Source organism: Struthio camelus, chromosome 7 (genome assembly GCF_040807025.1).
Source record: "Struthio camelus isolate bStrCam1 chromosome 7, bStrCam1.hap1, whole genome shotgun sequence".
Lineage (NCBI taxonomy): Eukaryota > Metazoa > Chordata > Aves > Struthioniformes > Struthionidae > Struthio > Struthio camelus.
In genome coordinates, this window is record NC_090948.1 from 22167222 (window position 1) to 22190174 (window position 22953).

Consider the following 22953-nt stretch of genomic DNA (forward strand, 5'->3'; position numbering starts at 1 on the left):
CCCCACGTTCTATTTTGGTATATTGAGCCTAAAGTCTATTGGCTGGGAGCTGTCATCAGACATGACCATATGTTACTCAATGGTATTACAAGTAAATCCTGATTGAGTGCAAATTATGAAGATTAAAGTCACCTCAGATTTAGCTGCCTTATGTTGAGGCAAATGAATTTCAAAGTCCTGTTTAAAATGCTGGCAATTCTCAGCCCGGAAATTAACAGGTTGTCATTACCTTAGATTTTATGAGCTGTTCCAAGTGTCTGGAGTTTCACGTTTGGAGCCCTTAGTTATAGAATGTAAGAACAACCCTTTGCAGTCTACGAACTAAAATATACCAAAGATATTGTATTATAAACAACACTTGAAAAATTATTGAGAATTGACACAGAATGTCAAGAAGTTGCAGAAGAATCTCCTGCTATTACCTTTTATAAATGATGTAAAAGCCTGAATGATTACTGTTGTAATTGTGGTTAAAATCAAACAGTTTTGCATTTAAGCAATACACTGTCAGGATAAGCCAGGACCACTTTATAACAGGCAATGAGGTACCTTTTGAAAACAATTAACCACCAGAAAGTATCTGCTTGATGACTGAAGTTTATTACTGTTTCATAAGAGGTTTGTAAGGTGGCATGAAGCTGAACTTCATCTATTGGTGCACTTCAGCTGATGCACTCCATTTTAATGAGATTAAAGGTTTAATGAAGATAAAAGATTTTTATCTCTTCAGTGCACCTGGATTCAACACTGGGATTTCAGTGTGATTCACAGACAGAGAGGTTCAGCAGAGAGCTATGTTCATCTTGATCAATAAGAACTTCTGACTTCTTTCCTAAGTACAATTTATTTTCTATTCCGTAGAGATACAAAATGATCAGGATGCATTTCTTGCTATTTTCAGCCCTGATTGTGTGCGGCATGTCTACTGAGAAAATCTTTCAGCCAACTCTAGTGCTGGACATGGCTAAAGTCCTTCTGGATAACTACTGCTATCCTGAAAACCTGGTGGGGATGCAAGAAGCCATTGAACAAGCCATCAAGAGTGGAGAGATCCTGGACATCTCAGATCCTAAAACACTGGCCAGTGTCTTGACAGCTGGAGTGCAGGGTGCTTTGAATGACCCAAGACTGGTGATCTCCTATGAGCCGTTGCCTCATGCAGCTCCCAAACAAGAAGCTGAGGCTTCCCCCACTCGTGAACAACTGCTGAGTCTTGTTGAGCATGTGGTCATGTATGACAAGCTGGTGGGCAATGTTGGCTACCTGAGGATTGATTATATCATAGGCCAAGAAGTTGTGCAGAAGGTTGGTGCTTTTCTGGTGGACAAGGTGTGGAAGACACTGATAGACACCTCTGCATTAGTGATAGATCTTCGTTACAGCACTGGAGGACAGATCTCTGGCCTCCCCTTCATCATCTCATACTTGCATGAAGCAGACAAGGTGCTGCACGTTGAGACTGTATATAATCGGCCTTCCAATGCCACCACAGAGATATGGACTCTGCCAAAGGTGTTGGGAGAGAGGTACAGCAAGGACAAGGATGTCATTGTTTTGATCAGCCGCCACACCACAGGAGTGGCTGAAGACGTGGCGTACATCCTCAAGCATATGCACAGAGCTATCACTGTTGGGGAAAAAACAGCTGGAGGCTCACTGGACATCCAGAAGTTGCGTATTGGCCCCTCTAATTTCTATCTAATGGTTCCTGTGTCACGATCTGTGAGCCCCCTGAGTGGAGGTGGGCAGAGCTGGGAAGTGAGTGGGGTGATGCCATGTGTGGCTACTGAGGCAGACCAAGCCTTGCAGAAATCCCTAGACATCCTGGCAGTACGCAGAGCAGTGCCTGGCACCCTAAGCCGACTCACAGGCATATTAAAGGACAATTACAGTTTAGTGGAGCGGGTGCCAGTGCTGCTGCAGCACCTCACCACCTTTGACTTCTCTTCTGTGCAGTCAGCAGAGGATCTGGCCACCAAGCTCAACAGTGAGATGCAGACCTTATCTGAGGATCCCCGCCTGCTGGTCCGAATCATGATGCCGGGTGAAGCTGTTAGTCCGCCTGCTGAGAAGCCAGTTGCAGTGGCAGCCAACCTACCCGATAACGAGCAGCTGCTGCATGCCTTGGTGGATACCGTCTTCAAGGTGTCAGTGTTGCCAGGCAATGTGGGCTACATGCGCTTTGATGAGTTTGCTGATGCTTCTGTGCTGGCTAAGCTGGGACCCTACATTGTACATGAAGTATGGGAGCCCCTCCAAAATACAGAAAATTTGATCATGGACCTGCGCTACAACCCTGGAGGCCCATCCTCCTCTGCTGTGCCTCTGCTACTGTCCTATTTCCAAGATCCTGCTGCTGGCCCTGTCCACCTCTTCACAACCTACGATAGGCGCACCAACCACACACAGGAGCACAACAGCCAGGCAGAACTGCTGGGCCAGCCCTATGGGGCTCAACGTGGCATCTACCTGCTCACCAGCCACCACACTGCTACAGCTGCTGAGGAGTTCGCTTACCTCATGCAGTCCCTGGGCCGTGCTACACTGATCGGTGAGATCACAGCAGGCAGCCTGTCACACACCCGCACCTTCCCTCTGCTGCAGCCTGAGCAGGGAATAACTCGTGGCCTGACCATCACAGTACCTGTCATCACCTTCGTTGACAACCACGGGGAAAGCTGGATGGGTGGAGGAGTTGTGCCTGACTCCATTGTATTAGCTGAGGATGCGCTGCAGAAGGCTGAAGAGGTGCTGGCTTTCCACAGGATTATGGGGGTACTTGTAGAGGCTACTGGGCAACTCCTAGAGGCTCACTATGCCATCCCAGAAGTGGCTGGGAAGGCAAGTGTTATGCTCAGCACTAAACAGGCCCAAGGAGGTTATCGGTCAGCTGTAGACTTTGAGACATTGGCTTCTCAGCTTACCAGTGACTTGCAGGAGGCCTCAGGGGACCATCGGCTTCACATCTTCCACAGCCATGTGGAACCAACCCCAGAAGAACAGCTCCCTAACCTGATTCCCAGCCCTGAGGAGCTGGGCTATATCATTGAGGCTCTCTTCAAAATAGATGTATTGCCAGGCAACCTGGGCTACCTTCGCTTTGATATGATGGCTGAGGCAGAAACAGTGAAGGCTATTGGACCCCAGCTGGTGCAGATGGTATGGAACAAGCTGGTGGACACAGATGCCATGATCATTGACATGCGGTACAACACAGGTGGCTACTCCACTGCCATCCCAATCTTTTGTTCCTACTTCTTTGAGCCTGAGCCTCGGCAACACCTCTACACTGTTTTTGATCGCAGCACCTCCCGCAGCACAGAGGTGTGGACTCTTCCGCAAGTCACTGGCGAGAGATATGGCTCCCTCAAGGACATCTACATCCTAACAAGCCACATGAGTGGCTCAGCAGCTGAAGCTTTCACTCGCTCTATGAAGGATCTACGCCGGGCCACAGTTATTGGTGAGCCCACAGTGGGTGGTTCCCTCTCAGTGGGCATTTATCGTGTTGGCAACAGCTCCCTGTACGCCTCCATCCCCAGCCAAGTGGTGCTCAGCCCAGTCACTGGCAAAGTATGGAGTGTGTCTGGGGTGGAGCCACATATCACTATCCAGGCCAGTGAAGCCATGGCTGTAGCTCAGCACATTGCCAACCTGCGTGCACAGGTGCCACAGATGTTGCAAACTGTGGGGAAGCTTGTAGCAGACAATTATGCCTTTGTGGACATTGGGACTGTTATAGCATCCAAGTTTGCCAAGCTCATCAATAAAGACAATTATAAAAGAATTAACTCGGAAGAGGAGCTGGCCAGGAAGGTGACTGCTGACTTGCAAGCTCTCTCGGATGATGAGCACCTGAAAATACTCTACATCCCTGAACACGCCAAGGACAGCATCCCAGGGATCATGCCAAAACAGGTACAGTTCTCTCATACCCAGACATAGTGATGCCAGCTAGAATGGGAGCACTGAGTCAGGTAGCTCACCAAACTTCTAGCCTGTATCATCAACTCACCACAATTTACCTGTACCCACTAGAGAAGCCAGTGCTTCAATAGGTTTTGGAGACTGAACTCTGTTGGACACTTAGGCAAGTCAGGGTAGCAGCTTGTAGTAGATGTAGATGGTCGCTCTGGATGCATGTATTTTAGGGGCTACACACTTCAGACTGTGAGTCTCTCTCAGTAGCCATCTGCCACAAACAAAGATTCTGACATGGGGCTTCACTGTTATGGGGAAGATACTTCATCATCTCTGTGATCCCCACTCTCTCAGTACAATCGCTTTTCAGCAAATTAATGCAGAAACCCACTGCTACTGAGTTTGTAATTTGAGAAAAAATTCGTTGATCTAGATTAAATACATATACCCACAAAAAATACAGCCACATACTTTTAAATGGATTGTTATATATAAAATTGCCGTGCCTGACTTCTGATTCTATTACAACAGAGTAACAGGCAGCCCTTTGGTACTGACAATAGAAAGCTGCTCTGATTCAATCTCTTCGTTAGCATCAGGCTGTTTCCCAGTGACCTAGAAATACTTTGGAAGAAGTACCTGGGTGGAAGTTGGGTGACCCCACGGGAGAAACTGATTTTTAATAATCTACCTCTGCCCTTGCTGTGTGGTTTGTGTAACAGTCTGTGCTTTGTTCTGAGACTGGCTACTTATACACCGGTCTTCCTTGGCAGTCTTTCTTGTTCATTGTTGTACTGGAGGGAGCTCCCAGGAGCACTTGTTAAAATTCCACCTTCAAATTAAAGGGAGGGTTAGGATAACGTGATCCCTGCCTTGGATGGAGTTAGCTCCTTTTCGGCTACTGCTCTGGCATGGCTATCAGAGACTTCTTACCCCAGGGACTCATAAAATTACTTTCTGAAGAGCATGAATTTGCCTTTGCAATGACCAGATTGTACCAAGTGTCAGGTAACTATTAAATGTTTCCTGGGGGAGGAAATCTGTGGGCTTCTATCCTCTGAAGTCTTTGGCATGCAATATTTAAAGTGGACCAGACCTTTGTGGCATTATCTCCAACACTAAGGTCAAGGATAGGGTCTAAGCATTTCCGGGGTGTGGGGGGGGGGAGGCATTTTTTCACGTTTGTTAGCCTAGACACTCTGGCCCCATTCTCGGCTGTAAGCATAAAATGTGTTTAAATTGAAATAATTAATTAAAGGCTTTTTCTATTCCATCACTCTCTTTCCCTCCCACATTTATTGAGGTTTCTGACAGACCTCCCTGCTAAATTATTAGCAACACATCAGTAATGTTACACCGTAATTTCTCTATAGGCACCATCCTGCAAATCAGTCATCCATTTTCACTGAAGGCTGTTAGTGGATATTGTTAACTATTTTTACTTGGCTTAAACCTTGAATGTTGAGAACAGGATGTACAGGACAAAAATCTTGTTTTTCTCATGACATGTGAAATTCTGATGTTGATAGAGCTAGTGGGGAAAAGCCATTATGCTAATTAATGTCTCTGTTTACCTCAGTTCTCTGTCAAGCAAAATGATTGGAGGAGGCCAGGGAATACATCCATAAGAAGGAAGTTACATGAGTGTGGATGAAAGTAGGAAAAAAAAAATCTGAACTGTCAAGGGGGAATGCTGTATAAACAGCATGAATCTGTTATGAGCCTAGGGTAGCAACCAAAGAACTATGTGTTCCCTCAGGAGGGGGCGAGACAAGAGGGTAGTGTTAAGACATTTTAAGGGGAAAGAGGATGAAAAAGGATAAGGATGAAAGAGGATAAGAAATGCAAGTAACGGCTTTTCCTTGTGGAGAAAGAAGAAAATTCACCTGCCACACAGAGCTCTGGAATGGCAAAAGGATCTTGATTCCCTCTCCCTTTTTTCATAGTCTCTCTGTCTCTCCTTGACTCCCATTACAGGGTAATTGCTTCTGCTTTGCTTTTGCAGAGGCAAGAGGAATGCTTTCTGTGCATCATTTTGGGAATCCCCAGTGCCAATGTCCCAGACAGCACATGCCTCAAGATAACGGTGAAGTTACATGATGGCACTAATTACATTTGTAAATTCATCTTTTTTTTTTACAGTCCCATACTTTGACATAGTGGTTCTTTTAGTCTATATCCGCTTTGTTCACTTTTATTATCACATTAGAGCTAGTTTTCCTCTTGCACTGCCAACCTTCCAAGCCACTCCATACCTTGACAGCGGGATTTTCTTGATAATGACCTTGACAGAGAAGCAGATCCAACACAATTAAATGGAAGTGATGATGAATAACTGCAAGAGTGATGGGATGGGACATAGGAAACAGAGAAGTGAAATGCCTGTAGACCTTTGCATCTGCTACAGTGGAATAGCTGCTGAAGCATTGTACAGGATAGTGAATATGTCTCCTCTGTGACAGGAGCAAGGTCAACGCTAGCTGGATTTCTCTGCTGCATAAATGCTGCTTTCTAAAGTCAGACTTCCCAGAGGCTAATCTTGTAGATGCTGTTAGTGGTCTGGAAAATAGCCTTTTGCTTGTAAGGCAGAGTTCTGTAAATTTGCTGATGCCCAGTTCAATAATCCCTGCTGCTTATTCTTCTGCCTGCCTCTCTCTCCCTCCAGTCATACCTTCCCTTTCCATACTGAAAAATTTGAACTAATGTATATCGCAGTACTGTAGATTACCTATGGAAGAACCGCTTGCCCGATTTTGGCAAATGTGATATGTCAGTTTCAAGTGACAAGAGTGTCCCTGAGTGACTCTTTAGGCCCCTTGATGCTGCCCAAAGACTTTTAATGCAGTCTTAACATCTAAGGGAATTTTTGTCTTAATGTTTTGGACATGCAGCTGAAAATGATGAATGGTATCTCTCTTCATGGCACTTTACATTACTAGTAAAAGATAAGAAAGGGATCCTTTATAAAGAGAAGTTGTTTTGCATTTGAAGTCTCCTGTTTCCCAAATATTATATATGTATACCAGAGTATTATCCTTGCTGTCAGAGACAATAGAGTTACAAACACTTCACTAGAACTGAATGTAGTTTCCTTATGTCCCATCATTAATGAGTGAAATCAAAATTCTCAGCTTCAAAGTGTCAAGATAGAAAAATTGCATTGATACATACAGTACGTCTACTGCTGACAGGTGAAAAGAAGGTGTTGTGGATGGTTTGCAGTTCGTACTTGCTCTTATATTTGGTACAGAGAAGAAAACGTTACTGTGTTAATCACCTTTGTTTTTCTTTTCTAGTACATTTCATCTTATAATTCTGATACACAAGCACAATGCAGCTACTTTTGCTGCATTGGTTGCCATAATCCCACCAGAGATCTGTTTTTCCTCATTTTTTTTCCACTGTTATTGTTACAGGAGATGTGTCTATTAGTTTTACGGATTTTACATGGATTTTGGATGGAACCCAAGATTTAGCTAAGAGTCGTGTTTTCAAATTTTCCTTTCAAATGTAGTCTTCCAAGGGCATTGACTAGGAAATAACAGTGCTTTAAATTTTTGCTCACTGGCTTGTAATGAGCACGTTAAAAGCTCTCTTAAAAGCAGGCCAACATGCTCGTGTGCAGTGTCGCCCTCTGCGGTGTGAAAGCACAGCTTCTCCCTCTGCGCTCCTTCAGTGGGGACTCAGAGCTTAAATAACCCCTTGTAATCACTTCCAGAGCACTATCCCAGAGGGTTTGAGTTTTGGTTATGGTAACATCCCATCCTGGCTGTCTTAGTACACTGGAGGACAAGATTAGGGTTCAAAGCTACAATTCTGGAAAAGCTGGAGAGGTGACCTGTAAAAAGCAGGCTGAGGCTGAATAAGAACACATGCAAGGTTCTTAGACAGTTTCTGTAGTGAGAACGATTGGCTGTACAACTCTGGAAGGAGAACAGCTTGTTTAGAAGGAATCCTGTAGAAAAGTTTATGGGTGCTTTGGTGTGCACAAGCTGAACAGAGTCTCAAATTGTTGCAGTAAAAAATAATCATCATACTGGGGCAGATAAGCAGGAATATAATCAGTAAGACATGTGAAGTCTTCTGCTCTATTCAGCTCTAAAGAAGCCTGAGTTGGAGTGTACTGTACCCAGTCTTGGACACTTCATTTCTGGAAAGATGTGGCTCAACTGGAGAGCGTCCAGAAAAGAGGAAGAGTAAAGAGAAGACCAAAAAAGAGTCACTTGAAAAAGTTGAAAGGATATGAGTTGTTTATTCCAGAGAAAACTGAGAGGAGATGTGAAAACAGTCTTCAAATACGGAAGAGGCTGTTTCAGATACGAAGAAATACGATTCTGTTCCCATCTCCATGGTGGTTAGGCCAAGAAGTAATGCACTTACACTGTAGAAAGTAGTGAACTTAAACTGTTTATGCTAGATGTTAGGAACATCTTTGTAATAGTTAGGATAGTGACGTACTGGACTGGATTGCCTGGAGAAGAACACGGAATCCCCATCACTGCAGGTTTTAAGAGCAAGTGAGACTCAGCTGTCAGGAGCAGCATGGGTATAGTTGATCCTGCCTTGAGACAGGGAGATAACTTAAGATGGACCTTTCCATTCCAGCCTCTGAGGGTGTGGATGGAACTCGAATGTTATTCTAAGAAAGAAAGGAGGAACCAGTCTCAGAATTTGCAGTGGCACAAAGGTATTGGCTGTTTTTTTTTTTTTTTGACAGCTTGGAGTTGACAACACTAGCAACTTCAGTGGAGATCAGAGTTACATTGTGGTGATCAGCCCAAAATTAGCTATGAAAAGACCCTTTCCATCTAAATAGACAAAAGAACTTAGAAGAGGGAGAAGGGAGAAAAGAGAGGCACAATTGGGAAAGTGGTTTGCCCAAGGTTGGGAGGGCTATGTCAGTGGCAAAGCAAGTGATAAAACCCCACACATGAGTCCTAGGGCAGCGTTCTAGGTCCTATTTTGTGTCACGTGACCTTTTCCAGTTAGGCTACTCACATGTGGAAAGAGACTGCAGAAAAGGACTGGAGACCCTATACAGTTAACTAGTAGCAACTCCTTCTTGGCTTACGTGGTGTTAGCTTGGAGGTCCCTTAGTCTAGCCACACTGCTTATAGTGTTTTTCTTACTAAGGCACCTGAGGGTTTATATTTAACAATCAAGTCATTTGTATGTAAACACTGCCTAACTAAGTAGCATGATCTTACTCTCAGCTGCATCCTGTCACAGTCTGTCCTTGGCCTGCAAACAGAGCCCTGCTTTCCAAAAGGAAGAATGCTGCTGCTCTCTGGAGCTAGACTTACCCCCTTACATGGCACAGGGCCCATGTGTCACTGTCACAAACCTGCAATTGTACAGTACAGTAACTCTCTACTGTCAGTCTCAGCCTCCTCCCCTCTTTTGCTTAAAAATTAGGAGGCTTTTTTTTTCTTTTTTGGAAATCAGATTCTGCGCACTTTTCATTTGACTTCTGGTCCTAGAGCCTTTAGAGTAGGTGTATTTTCATACCTCCTCCTACAGCCATGAAGGTTTTTCGGAGATCCTCATATATTCATTTTACCTTAAAAGAGCTGAGCCTTTAAGGGCAAACTAGCCATGTCAAGACCTGTAACAAATTTGCAAGAGTTAGCAACACTGCTGACAAGTATCCAAGTCCTCAATGGACAAAGATTTGATGCAGCACTGTAAAAGAACAAGTAGGAAAAAAACTCACATTACCAGACATACATAGAAAGGTTACTCTTAATCAACATGTTTATGGGTATGCATATAGCATTTATTTTTGGAGACAGAGATAAGAAACCTGTGCGTTCAGTTAAAATATTATTGCTAAGTGGCTGATAGTAACACATTCCATTTTATTTGTAGATATTACCAATGAGTGATGTTTTTTTCTCCTGAGGGGACCAGTACTTCTGAACTACATATAAGCTCTGTCAGAACCATGCAACGCATGCTAGATATTTTCTTCAAAACTGTGATTTGTCGATCAAAGTACTTTGGCAGATCAAGCAGCATTGCTGTCACTGGGAAGTGGATTGGAAATGACAAACCCAACAGTGTTGAACTGATATGTCTACAGTCCAGATGCAGTGGTTATTTTCACAAGGTGCAGTGAGAAAGAAGAGTATAGAAAAGAACTCTAACTAGAGTTCACTCTCACCATCTTGTTAACAAGTAGTGGCAAACAGGGCTTTTGAATTAGTCTTTGAAATCCTGGCATGCAGCAGGTACCAAACGATGATGAATGATCCTCCTTCTTTAGTGACAGAGGTGTCTGTGGCAGGACTGCAGACCCCAGACCAGGGCACAACATGTGTAGCAGGAGGCTGCCTGACTTCCCTACAACCAACCACAGGAGGCCTAAATGCCTCACAAGTTCTGCAGTGTGTTGCAGGTTGGGAGACCACTTTTAGCAGGCAGCTCCCTGCCCACTCTTTGCTCTCTCTCCTGTAAGCCGACTGTGGATAATCTGAGCCTGAGCTATGGCAGCAGGCAACTGCTGATTAAGATGCAAGTATAAAATTTTCACAGCAACCATGAATCATGCAGGCCAAATTGCTGAAAGTCACATATAGAATATATACCCTGATCTTAAGCTGAAAGAGAACCTTCCCATTTCAGACACGTGCATGCAAAGCATCTAAGTCTGGCAACAGGAGCAGACTATGTCTCCAATGCATATAGGGGTTACTGGGATAACTTTATTAGATGGCTACACATTGCTATTAAAAAAAGTCTACAGTTTAATAACACCCAGATAAACAAGATGAAATTGATCACAGACGAACATGTGAGGTTCCAGGCATGCGGCCACCTTGTAAGAGTTTTAACACATGGCTAGCACAGGGGTTTCCTAGCACATGCCCAACATGTGAGGCTCCTTCCACCACAGGAACTGGCTCTTTAACGGGGACTGGGGCCAGTCTCACCTGTAACCAGCAGCTGTTTGTCAGCTGAGGCTGATCAAGACATTATAAAAACCCTAAGTGACTTATTTAGAAAGAACTGCTAAAGGAAACAAGTGGGCGAGGGGGGGGGGGAGGGAGGGAGAAGTGACAGCAGGGCAGGCCTGGAGTGATGGCAAAGTGTATGTGTAGGCTCTTGCAGCCTTCTTTGGTTGAAGGAAGTTTTTTTCTTTATTTTGCATAATAAACTGAGCCCTGACCAGAAAGGGCCTGATCCAGGTTCTGGGCATGCTATTGATGCACCCTATACTGGGCAAGCAGTGCAGCAGCTAACATTAACCAAAGTCTAATATGCAAAAATCTTAATTCATGATCATTTCAAGATACTCTTTAAACTCGGTCACATTCTTAACGTATGTCCCACCTGGACTAAACTTGACCCATGTGATTCCTTTCAAATCTTGTGCCAAGCTGTCTATGCCAGCAAATGATTTATTTTGTTTTTCTAAACTCTTTCAGATCCCTTCCCCAGAAGCATTTGAAGATCTGATTAAATTTTCATTCCACACGAATGTCTTTGAAAACAACATTGGCTATCTGAGATTCGATATGTTTGGAGACTATGAACTTCTAACCCAGGTGTCCGACCTACTGGTAGAGCATGTTTGGAAGAAAATTGTTCATACAGATGCATTAATCCTAGACTTGAGGTAAACCTTTGAATGGCAAATAACCAAGGTCCTTTTAAAATAGCATTTTATTTGTAACAGTGAATTAGCTTTACATGGTTTGCTGTCCTGTTTACAGGCTAACGTTGCTGGGATTAAATGAGAAAAGGAAAACAGCCAAGGAAAATAATAACAGTCTGGAAGCATATCTCAAGAGAAATTGTACCATCACTTGAGATGTTTAGAACTAAATAGGTAAATCTAGGGAATATGTTGCAGAATGCAGTCCTAAACCTCACATCTGTTTTCTTTCTCTAATTTCTTTCTAATCTGCCTCTGCATGTGCCTTGTATTAATTATATATATATATGGCTTAATTAAATCTTTTGCTACAGGCAACGGTCAAGTGATTGAACAGTCAAAAATAAGATCACACATAGTGCTGTGTTACAGCATCGAGTTTGCCATACCTGCAGTGCTAAATTATGTTGTAGTATCAGCCCTGTACAGAATAATCCTTGTGCACAGAGTACAAAGGTGGCTTAAAAGCACCATTGTCTCAAAGGTACTGTGACACTCCTAGACCCTGCTGCAGCAAGCTACAGTACCATATCCCTGCTGCTGACTTAGGAGTCTGCTAGACTCTCCAGTGTGTCAACAATGTTTCAAAGTCTTATGAGCCAGAAGATGGCATTTGTTATGTTGCTAGCTATCAAAACGAATGAATATCACAGGTACGCATTTCCGATACAGTATTCACATAAAAGTCATTCTCTTGTTTTGGTCCAGAGCTACTGTTTGTGAGCCCAAACATTACAAATATTAATTAAAGAAAATAAGGCCTTTGTAAGAGCTAGTTTTTAATGTTAAAAAATCTCCTGTCCTTTACCATCATGGGGCTCACAATATTTGGTAATCTTCTTAATTTTCATCTGGGATTTGTAGCATGTGCAAGAAAAGATGAACACAGTGATAAGTGTGGAGAGAGGAAGCTTACCATGTGAGCACAGATGAGGTAAGGCAGCAGCCACCCAAGCCCACCCATGACTGAATTCAGATTCAGCAAAGTCATCCTCACCTTCCAACAGACCTGGAGTTTGACTGGGACTTTTCTCTTTCTTGTTCCCATCCTTCCCAGGCTAGAACTCACACCAGGGCCAGGGGTAACAAAACAGCAAAAGGTAAAATCATGCCCCAGGCACCAAATGGCCTCATTATAGCTCTTCTCCTGGGTTGCTTTGCTTTCTATTTTTAATATATTTCCAGCCTTTTGAGAAAGCAGAGTGGAGTGCATGCAAAAAACCTCAGTCTCTGAAGTCATATAAAAAGTACCCTAAACATATTATCTTTTGAGATTGTCTCTAAACAATCTCATGATTTTGAGGGGAAACTGATAACTTCAGGATCCTTTACTTAGGATTAATCATAATGCATTAATGCCTTTCACCTTAGAAGTTTCTGTCCTTGGAGCAGCTGGGCCACTCATGAGCTTCGTATTTGTAACCATCACAGCATGGAGAACAGATGCTGATAAGCTAAACAGCTTCTCCAGTGTCACTCAAGAAGTCTGTAGTGAAGGAAGTACTTGCCCCCAGGAACTAAACTAAAACTCTGACAATTGTACAGTTGTTCCTACTGACTGAGATTTCTGCAGTTTCAGCGTCCTAGATGCAAGAGACTCCCCGGAAAAGCTCATCAGCATTGCTCTATTACTATTATGTTGTCAAAATGTTTCTTGTCTTTGTCATCATCCTTGTGTCTTTCTCTTGACCACAAGTTTGATAATCTGAAGAGGCCTCTAAACTGATATCCACAGATGATGGAAATATTTGACATTTGTTTTCCCTTCAAAATCTTGTAGACTTCATTGACTCAAGACTATGTGAGACATGCACTGTAGGGCAAGCAGCTGCTCTGTCATCTTGCTGCTTGGCTTCACTCTGGCTACATAGTTTTTTAATCTCTACCATCCAGCCAGCTGCCCTAGATTGGTCTGCACTATAACTGAGGGTACATGGAGTCCCAAAAAGGTACCTTATTGACCTCCTGCCTTTTTAAAAGTATGTCAGGACACTATGTTCTTGGCTCTGTCTGGCAGTCAAATTAATCCTGCTGGAGGGGGGGTGACTACAGCAGGAACAGAGCAAGTTTCAGTTCTCCTCCACCCTACCCAGCTTGATGCCACTGACAGAGGAGGAAGGACCCAGCTTGGGCACTGACAATAATTCAGCAGATCTCTACCCTTCAACCTTGTTCAGAGCCAGCTTCTTTGTCCATCTTAGCCATCCAGGTAGCTGGCTGCTTGCCACACACTTCGGCAGTGGCAATGGCAGCTGCAGCAAGCTGGGCGCTGCTACGTCTTGCTGTCTCCTGTGCTATGCAGGCAGTAGGACCTTGTGGCAGCACAGCGCTATCCAGGCACGCTAGAGGCCTATTTCAGCTCTAGCCAGGCACAGTGTGAATCCAGCGTACAGCTCCCAAACGTTGCAAAATAAAGAGGTTGCTTCACTGTTTGGGGCAGAGGCCCCTCCTGGATTTTTTAAATGCTTTCCTGAAGGTGAAGCAACTTTTTTTGCCTTTGTCTGCGCCAGGCACTCCTAACATCAACTGCAGGAGAGTGCTATGCAGTCTGCTGCTAATGAGCGAAGTACAAACATTTCCAGTGCCATATGAACTCTATGTTAGAAATAACATACATAAAAAATAATTTGGTATTCCATCGTGCACATTCATAGCAGACGGTTCTCTGATGACCCTTGGTCACTTCAGTGACTTTAATCTTCAGAGGCTGATCTGAAATTAACCTGCAACCAAAGTTTTCATTCATGACTCTCATAAATGAAGTAAATAAAACAATCTTTAGGCACAAAGAGAAATAGCCTGATCTTATAAGGTGCCAAACACTAATGGTTTTCATTGTGTGCAGCATGAAATAAGAATGTTTGTCAGTTCCACAGACCTACTTTGCTTAAACTAGGATCTAGGATCTACATTTAAATACCAAGGTTTAGATGTTTGCTCGTACTGCCTCTGTCAGTAACAGGATGGGTTATTGAAAGTAGAATTGCAAGAATCTAATGTTTCTCTGCAAATAAAGATTCTGAGATTACTTGCTGATTTTTTTCAGGCTGGGTCAAAAAAAAAAAAAAGCCATTCAGTTTTACTTTTGTGTTCATAGTCAGTTGTGGACAATTCCAATCCCAGCTTCTTAGATGGGATTTTGTTTTTGTGATAAAGGTGCAAATGCTGCAAGGGGAGAACGTCCTCTGTAAATGTAGCCAAATGTAGCCATTAGCCCTTCAGTGTGGTTGTTAAGCAACAAAACTTGGAAGGCAGATTTGCTGTCTGCCACAAATTTTCATTTGTTTCCTTAATATTTTTTAATTTTTGAAAAGGTACAATATTGGAGGCCCTACCACTTCCATAGCAATTCTATGCTCATACTTCTTCGATGAAGGACAGCGACTTCTCTTGGACAAAGTTTACAACAGACCCAGTGACTCAATTAAGGAAATACAGACACAGCCACGGCTCAAAGGTAAACCACAGTTTCTTCTAAGAATTTCTTTTAATTTCAGGTGTTCTTGTTTGTGCATTTCAGAGCGAGCTATTAGACGCTATAACTCATCTGGCGAAAGCACTTGCCACTATTAGCTCAAGCTATGCAGACAATGTAAAAACAAAAATCTGCATCTTAGTTATGTCCCTCAGTGCCACCTATAAATATCAGTTTGTGGCTCCTATGAATGCGGTATATTAGACACTGTGGTTTGTAAACTGGCCCCAGAAGTTTAGCTGAAAACAGTGTACAGCCGTTACGGTGTTGCTTTTAAAAGCTGTCAAAATTAAAAACAATTCCTGTACTGCTTTAACTCCTAGTAACAAAGAGTCTCTTCCAATACTTACATGCAGTTTTTTATGTAGTTCCTCATTCCTGCCCATGCGATCCATCAGACACTATCTCAGTAGATGAAAACACACACAATAGCCCAATTTATCTAGAGAATGAAAGAACAAAAGGGGAGCCCTATAAACTCTGCACATCTGAGTGTGTTCAGAGCATTCAGCAATGTGTTACCTACCCTGCTGTCCATGTAAGTTGAAGGGATGCTACAACATTCAGAAACAGACCTCTTCAGCACTCATAAATTGCAGTTACAGTGCTAACCAATCTTAAATGCTGGCTTTAATTCTACTCCCCCTTAAAGCTAAAACAAGACTGAAAGAGGTGTCACAACAGTGTCTGCAATTATTGGTTTGGAGCAGCCTGAAATGCTTAACCTTTGTGGCATGCTGCAGGGTCCATCTATTTCCCCAGGCAGTGAGAGGTGAGCTGTGCTAAGGGAGTGTGATTACTATGGACACTTTCCAGTTCCCATCAAAGAGAACAGGCAGAGTCCTATTAACCTCAAAGGAGCTGGTTGTGGTACTACATTATATATATCTACTGTGAAGAGGGTCTTCTAATGGATATATGTCTACGGTGAAATGAGAAGGCAAAAGATGATATAAAAATGAATTACCATGATATTGGCCCCTCTCTAACAGTTTAGTATGAGAATTAAATGTTGTATGGTAAGTTACTTGAAGAACTAGATTTTTAAAGCAGTTCAGAATTAGATTTCAGGTGATCAGGTCCCATTTATGACACATTGGCCGCATTTTCAAAGGATCTCAGCTCTTGAAAAGTATCCAGTGTGTACAGATATATTGAAAATCAGGTGCAAGAAAACCCCTATTCCTATCAGCAGGTTTTTGTAAGAGAATAAGATAACTTGGCTGAGATCCCAATAATGAATGGGTGTTTGTTGAAGGGCTTGGACAAAAGCAATGTAACAGCTTCCATTAATAGACTGTAATAAGCCTGTGGGAAACCTCAATTGTAATTTCACAAAATGCCGCCTTGCTTTGTTCGCAGGCCACGCACTGCAGCCAGGTTCCTAGAGCAGGGGTGAGGGTGAAGTGGAAGATGCCTCGAGCTGAGCTTTGAGTATTCCTGCTGAGGTAGTGGAAGAGGTTGCTTCCCTCACCTTCCTATTCCACTTCTCTGATGGGGTCTGGAGTTCCTGTAAAAATCAAAGCCACAGAAGAGTCAGCAGCAGTAAACATGAGCTGGCTTCCCAGCTGCCGGAGCTCATGACCAGAAACTGGTGAGACAAGAGCACCAGACAGGGTAACAGGCTTATTTACAACATAGTGGCTGGGCTAGTGTAAAAAAGTGTTTTAATACCATCATAGGTATGAAACAAAATTTCAAACTTATACGGTTGCTAATAGCAGGTAGGGAACAAAGCATTTTGTATCTTGGTTTTTCTTGTTCCACGATGCAAATGGATCTCTGAAAATGGATGTGTTTTGTGATGCTCTTTGTCTTTTCTGGCAGGGGAGAGGTATGGTTCTCAGAAAGGGCTAATAATCCTCACCAGTTCTGTGACAGCTGGGGCTGCAGAGGAGTTTGTGTACATAATGAAGAGACTGGGCAGAGCTTTCATCATTGGGGAACAGACCAGTGGTGGCTGCCATTCCCCACAGACGTATGAAGTAGATGGAAACAATCTGTACATCACCATCCCCACCTCCAGATCAGTCATCTCTGGAGAGAGCACTTCTTGGGAAGGGAAAGGGGTGCCGCCTCACATGGAAGCACCAGCTGAAACAGCACTCATCAAAGCAAAGGAGATACTCAACGCTCACTTGCACAGCTCTAGATAGCCCAATGGGGGGACGTGCTTCTAGAAGAAAGGTAGGCTGTAATTTTCAGTCGAGTCTAAAGGACTTAGGCACTCAGGAGCTGGACTGATAAAGGGTTTGGGAATCCAGAGTAGGATTTACCCATAATTTAGATGACTAATGCAAAATTGAGATCCAGAAAATCTCACTCTGTGTGTGTGTGTGTGTGTGTGTGTGTGTGTGTGTTCGTGCATGCGCATGTGAGGGGATGGGCAGGCTACAGGTGTTCCTCCTTGTTTTATCTCTCTAGCTCGATAAACTATGGGTTGTTTACTGCAGAGGGGCTCAACTCCAACAGGAGATGTGGCAAGGCCCTTCTGCTACCCAGAATAATTCACATGCCTTGGGAATGGCACTCTTCTGGATAGCAGCAAAAGTAGATTTGAGTTCCCAACAGCTAAGGGAGGCCTCACACCAGAGTCCCATTTCTTGTGTGAGTTTTCTAGTAACCAAGTTCTTAGGGGAAGATAAGCAAAAATACTGCTGCTATCACTCAGTTCTTTGCAGCTGCCTGTCTTCAGGGGAAAGGAACCCACCTCCCAAAACACAAATCCTAGAGAGGAGGGGAAACTTCAGTTCGATCTCTATGATCAGTGGCTCCCTGAAGATAGCTCTAGGTGACCTGCTCTTCAACATGTTGCATTTTTAACTGTGTTCTGAGGAACCAGATCTTTCTGGACATTGTTGAGAGACTTGGGTAATTCACTGGTGTGTCTGGATTCCTCTCCTGTGGTCAGATGTAAATGTTAGTTATTGCAGTGTCTATTTTTTAAGATTAAGCTTCAAAACAGAGATTTCCTTAGGTCCCATTGAAAATCCCAGCTGTCAATATTGAAGGCATGTGAACCACCCCGAAGCATGTATGCAAAAGTAAAAAAGGCACCTCTTCTCCTTTGGAAAATGTGTACATTTACTTTTCTAAGTCTGAAGGAAGAATTAACAATAGTTGGGAGGTTATGCTTTCCAAACTGGAACAGCTAAGTCTCTTCTCCATTTCATCATTTAGATGTATCAAAATCTGCCAGGCTTGCCCAGTCTCCTGGTATTTCTTAGATGCATCTCTGCCTCTCCCCTAGCATCTGCCAGAGGGATGGGGAATGGGCAGGAGAAAGGCAGTGCATTGACTCTGTCACTCAGTTCAACAGAGTTAGTGACAAGAATCATATGTTTTTAGTTAGGGTTAAAAACAGATTGTTATATGCCCTGCTCCAAAGACAAGAAGAAAACAGAGAAATATCCTCTGCTCTCTGATAACAAAATGATTATTGACAGTCTATTCCAGGGCAACTGATAGGGTTTTCGACATGAGCCTAATTAATGCACAACGTTCTCTTTCTTGCAATGCATATCTCTGTACATTTGTATTTGTAATCATTGAGAAATGCATATAACTCTAAACTAGGTCTCAACATTTGCCATCTCTGTAAAATAAACAGCTGTAAGACACCTAAATTAGGAAACTGGTCCCCCCAGATTTCACCAGTTAGAGTATGTAAGGGTTACAAATTGCTCTTTGCTAGCTCATTTGTGTGTTACTACCTTTTTTTTTAAAAAAAAAAAAACATGTTTAAACATCTGACTACATCTTTTTCAGTATTTACAGGAAAATAATTTTAACAACTAAATAGACTTTCCATCTTTTTTACTACTTGTTTATCTTTCCAATTACACTCAGTGCAATCGCTAACCTGGACTGAATCATTTTCATATTCTGATTTTTATGCAGTAGTCAGATGTTGAATTTCTCAGTGTTGTGGAAAATATTTAAATGAATTAAAGCTCATGCAGAATTTTGTGTAAAGTGATATAAAAAACGAAGAATATTAAAGCTATTTAATCTGGTAAAGACTAGAGTAGTCAATGAATTAGTAAAGTAAACAACATTAACATACATATTCTACTGTTTTTTAAGCCTCTTTAATATCTAAGTGATTCAGATATACTGCTTTTGTTTTCCTAAAGACAATCTGTTGTGCTGTCATGTAGAAACAATAGTAGTCATTAAACCTAACATTTACAAACCTCAGCCATCCATTCAAGGACCAAAAGCTATACCATATGGGCACAAATAGGAAATAATTTCTTCCCTTAAGTAATACAATAAGTACTTATGAATAATAAGTATGTTTAGAAATTGGAATCCAGTTCGGAAAAGAAAAAAAAAGCAGATGCATTTGCTGGCGAGTCCATTTGCAATCAATAGTGCTGTTAGTTCTCTGAAGTAACACCAAATTCATTTTCACTGGAAAGTTAATGTGCAACGTTGACAAACTCTATTAAGTAACAAAATATTATTTACAATTTCACTGGCTAATCTGTATTGAAACTATCAGGTTTAACAAAGGCCAAAGAAACAATTTTTTTACCTCTGTTACTAACTGTTATGTCACATTTATTCTTGTCCCAGTGAACTTAGAACCTTCTCATGGTATAGTGTAAACTGTGTTAGATTGTGTTTTTTGCTCACAGAAGACTAGAGTCACAGGAAACCTCTTGTCTGAAGACACTGAAAAGATCAGCTTTCTTATTTCAGAGAGGTAAAGATAGCAAGCAGGACAGATGAACTGCATCATATTCTACATTGCTGTATTACAGTGAAGCTGAAAGGAGACAAATTCAGAACTGTCACACTTCCTGCACGGCCTGCAGGACTCACTGAGGCAAGTGGCACTTAAGTAAATAGGATTGTACTATTTAGAAGGACCAAACACTTCTAGAACATCTGGAATTATGAAAGGTAACTAAGAGGTTTCCATAGAATCTAAATCTGCAATTTCAGAGCTTAAGTTGTTCTCTATCTTCTATGTCATCAGGAAGGAACTTTTTTCTCCCACAGCTGCTTTCTTCATGGATCTTCCACCTCCTTCCACAGTGTCAAGGGAGATGTAGATGCTGAGCTGTACGTCCCACTAATTTGGCTCTGCCTGGCATTTTTCATGTTTCTAGTGACCACTGAAACTGTCAGCTTGAGCAGACCAGACCCCTTCATAAAAAACTTACCAAACCATACCAACAGACCTCACCAAACTACTGACAGTAATTGCATAGAAAATTGCACTGCAGTGAAAGACGAGAACAGATCACAAAATTAGATTCTTCCAGAATGAAAGTTATGGAAAATCCATGGTTCGTGGTTTAAATTAGCAAGACAGACAGAAGTTGACTTGGGGATGGACTAAGGAATTTCTGAAGTGCCCTCCCAACCCTTTACTGATCAGGAAACGTGCTGAAACTGCCATCCTTTTCTCTTCTGGTTCCAGAGCTGTGCCAGTCCCACACTTTCTGGATAAAGATGGACATTAAACAGCTTATCGCACAATTTCCATACCATTCTACCTAGAACACCTTCCTCACAGTTAATTCCAACCAAGTTCCTTTCAAAGAGGGGGGAAGAAAGAAGCTGGTGTACCAGGCCCCCTAACAATATGATATTTCTCCTTTTGGATTTCACAGAACTCTGACCAAGCAATGGCAGCCAGTTTATTCATTTGTTGCTACACACTGATGCGTTCTTGCTCTCTTGAGATTGTTGCTAATTGCAGTCTTCCCTGAGCACACCACACAACATGCCCACTGATTTTCAAACTTGTCTATAGACCTGTGGGAACCCACAGACTGCATCTAAGGAATTAGTGAAAGCTGACCAAGAAAAGCAAGTTCATGTATACTCTTCAGCAACTTATCTGAGTGCAGTTGCTATGGAGGAGTGCATCTTCACTGCAGAAAGTTCAGGAGTCCATGAGTGAATAAATATCCTAATCTGGCACTCCATATCTTCCATATCCATAAACTCACATCCCAGAAACACAGCCTGAACAGCTCAGCTTCACAGCATTGTGTTATCTCCCATTTAACTGATCCAGAAACAGATACTGTGAGAAACTCAGTGGATTGGTCAAAACAACACAAGTGGTTGCTAGCAAAGTCAGGAAAAGAACATGTCAGCTGGCTTTCAAATTATCTCCTTTTCCTATTTAAAAAAACAAATTCCTATTCTTTTTCTTTTTTCTTTTTTTCTTTGTAGAAAAAGCATAGATTCCTGCAGTAAAATCGCAGTGTTGCACTGGGACTGAATGCAGTCCTTCATGCATTCCTAAGTCCCTTCATTTCTTCAAGAACCCCCTGCTTTACTGGTAGAGTGCCTTTCCTCCAGCAGGATTTCCTTTCATCTGCACCAATTTAAATGTTCAGACTTCTAGACATGAGGAAAAAATGCTTCCAGCATGACTCAATTATAGGAAGTTTGTTTTTCTTTGTCTCATTAGGCTTCCTTCTGCCTGTGCAATACTTGGTTCACTTGGCTTTAATACCAACACTTTGATTTAAAGAAATAAAATCTCCAAAATTTTGGTATAAGCCCACTGGCTTATGTAACCCAGCTAAGATGAGACACTAAGTTAAGAATGAGACACATGAAAGACATGCTCCCTGCCTGCACAAGAGGCTTTACACAAAAGCTCATTTTACACATAAGGAGTCAAGTTGTGGTTCTGCTGCTCTCTGTGCCGTTTTACTCTGATGTCAACACATATGTAACTGGCAACAGAAGGTTACATCGCTGAGTGGTGTGTGTAAACAGGTCTTAGTTCACATAACACTTTAGTTCTGAATATAAGAATCAATTTATTCACTCAGTCTTTATGCCATTGGCCACCTGCGAACAAGCAAGGGCAATACAGCACACATTTGCCTACTCTGTGATTTCTGTGTTCCAAGAGGAAAACTGCAGTCTTTATATGCTAGGACTGAACTGCACTGCCCCTGCAACTGGAGGAGGTGAGGACAGTATCAGAAATAAAGCTGATTAAAAACCTCTCCTCTTTGTTTTTGGACTTTAAATCAGATCTGTCACTTTTCATAAGTGGTTCTCTTGCCTCTCTTTGTACAGACGGCATTTATACAGTGCTTGTCATCAAAGTAACCAAGTGGCTATGGCTAAGATATTCCCACAAAGGAACTGGGTAAGAGTTCATTTTTTTCCCAAAGAAAACAGCTTCATGACATAAAGGAAAGCCATCCCTACCTGTAGCCTTGTTGTTTGCTTAAGTCGCAGCCAATGAGCAGAGTGAACCATTTAATTCTTGGAGAGAACTCTGAGGAGGTGGATCTAACATGCTTTTTGGAGGAGGTTTTTGAGATTCAGTAGCTGTTTTTCTTCTATCATTGGCTGATTTTTCGTACCTTCTCAAAATCACTTACACAAGCACAAAATCAGTGAAAACACGTAACCAGTCAGATTTGTTCTGATGTAAATGATGTCCCAGGTGTAGCACACTGAAAAACTAGGCCTTTGGAGTAGGACTGAAGCAATGCTCCTACATAATATTGGGGAGCATTGCACTGGTCATTCCTCTTTCCAGAAGAAATCTAAAGTTAAGTTTCTAACCGTACCAATCTTAAAAAATATGGCATCTTTTAACAAGCACAAAATAATATTTTGCTGCAATGGTACCAAAAAACCTTTAGTCTTATTTATACTGGGCCAGACTGATCATAAAGTCATGGATGTTAATCAGGAGTAATAACATGGAATTATTCTGGATTTGCACTGGAATAAGTGAGATCACAATCTGGCCTAAACTACTAATGGGAACTATAACCCTAACCACATATGCATGCAGTTACACCATGGTGTTCTTCATTACACTTTATGGACACTGACTTCACATTAAACTGGCTGGCACCCAGATAAAACCAGATGGAGTTAAATTTGGCCCATAAAACCT

At 42.4% G+C, this 22953-nt stretch overlaps 1 protein-coding gene across 1 annotated transcript; it reads left to right on the forward strand.

Annotated features, from left to right (window-relative positions):
• The first annotated feature begins 870 nt into the window (after positions 1–870).
• RBP3 (retinol binding protein 3) lies at positions 871–18748 on the forward strand. Its single transcript, XM_009677875.2, has 4 exons — positions 871–3918; positions 11349–11539; positions 14893–15035; positions 16881–18748. Exons 1-4 carry the CDS (start codon positions 871–873, stop codon positions 17207–17209), a joined length of 3711 nt encoding a protein of 1236 aa, XP_009676170.2. The 3' UTR covers positions 17210–18748.
• The last annotated feature ends 4205 nt before the right edge of the window (positions 18749–22953 follow it).

Bases quoted from the DNA above. Each gene is read 5' to 3' on its own strand.
- RBP3 (XM_009677875.2), top strand. From the start codon at position 871: ATGATCAGGATGCATTTCTTGCTATTTTCAGCCCTGATTGTGTGCGGC. The intron at 3,919-11,348 runs GTACAGTTCTCT...AAACTCTTTCAG, and splicing joins CAGGGATCATGCCAAAACAG to ATCCCTTCCCCAGAAGCATT. The intron at 15,036-16,880 runs GTAAACCACAGT...CTTTTCTGGCAG, and splicing joins GACACAGCCACGGCTCAAAG to GGGAGAGGTATGGTTCTCAG.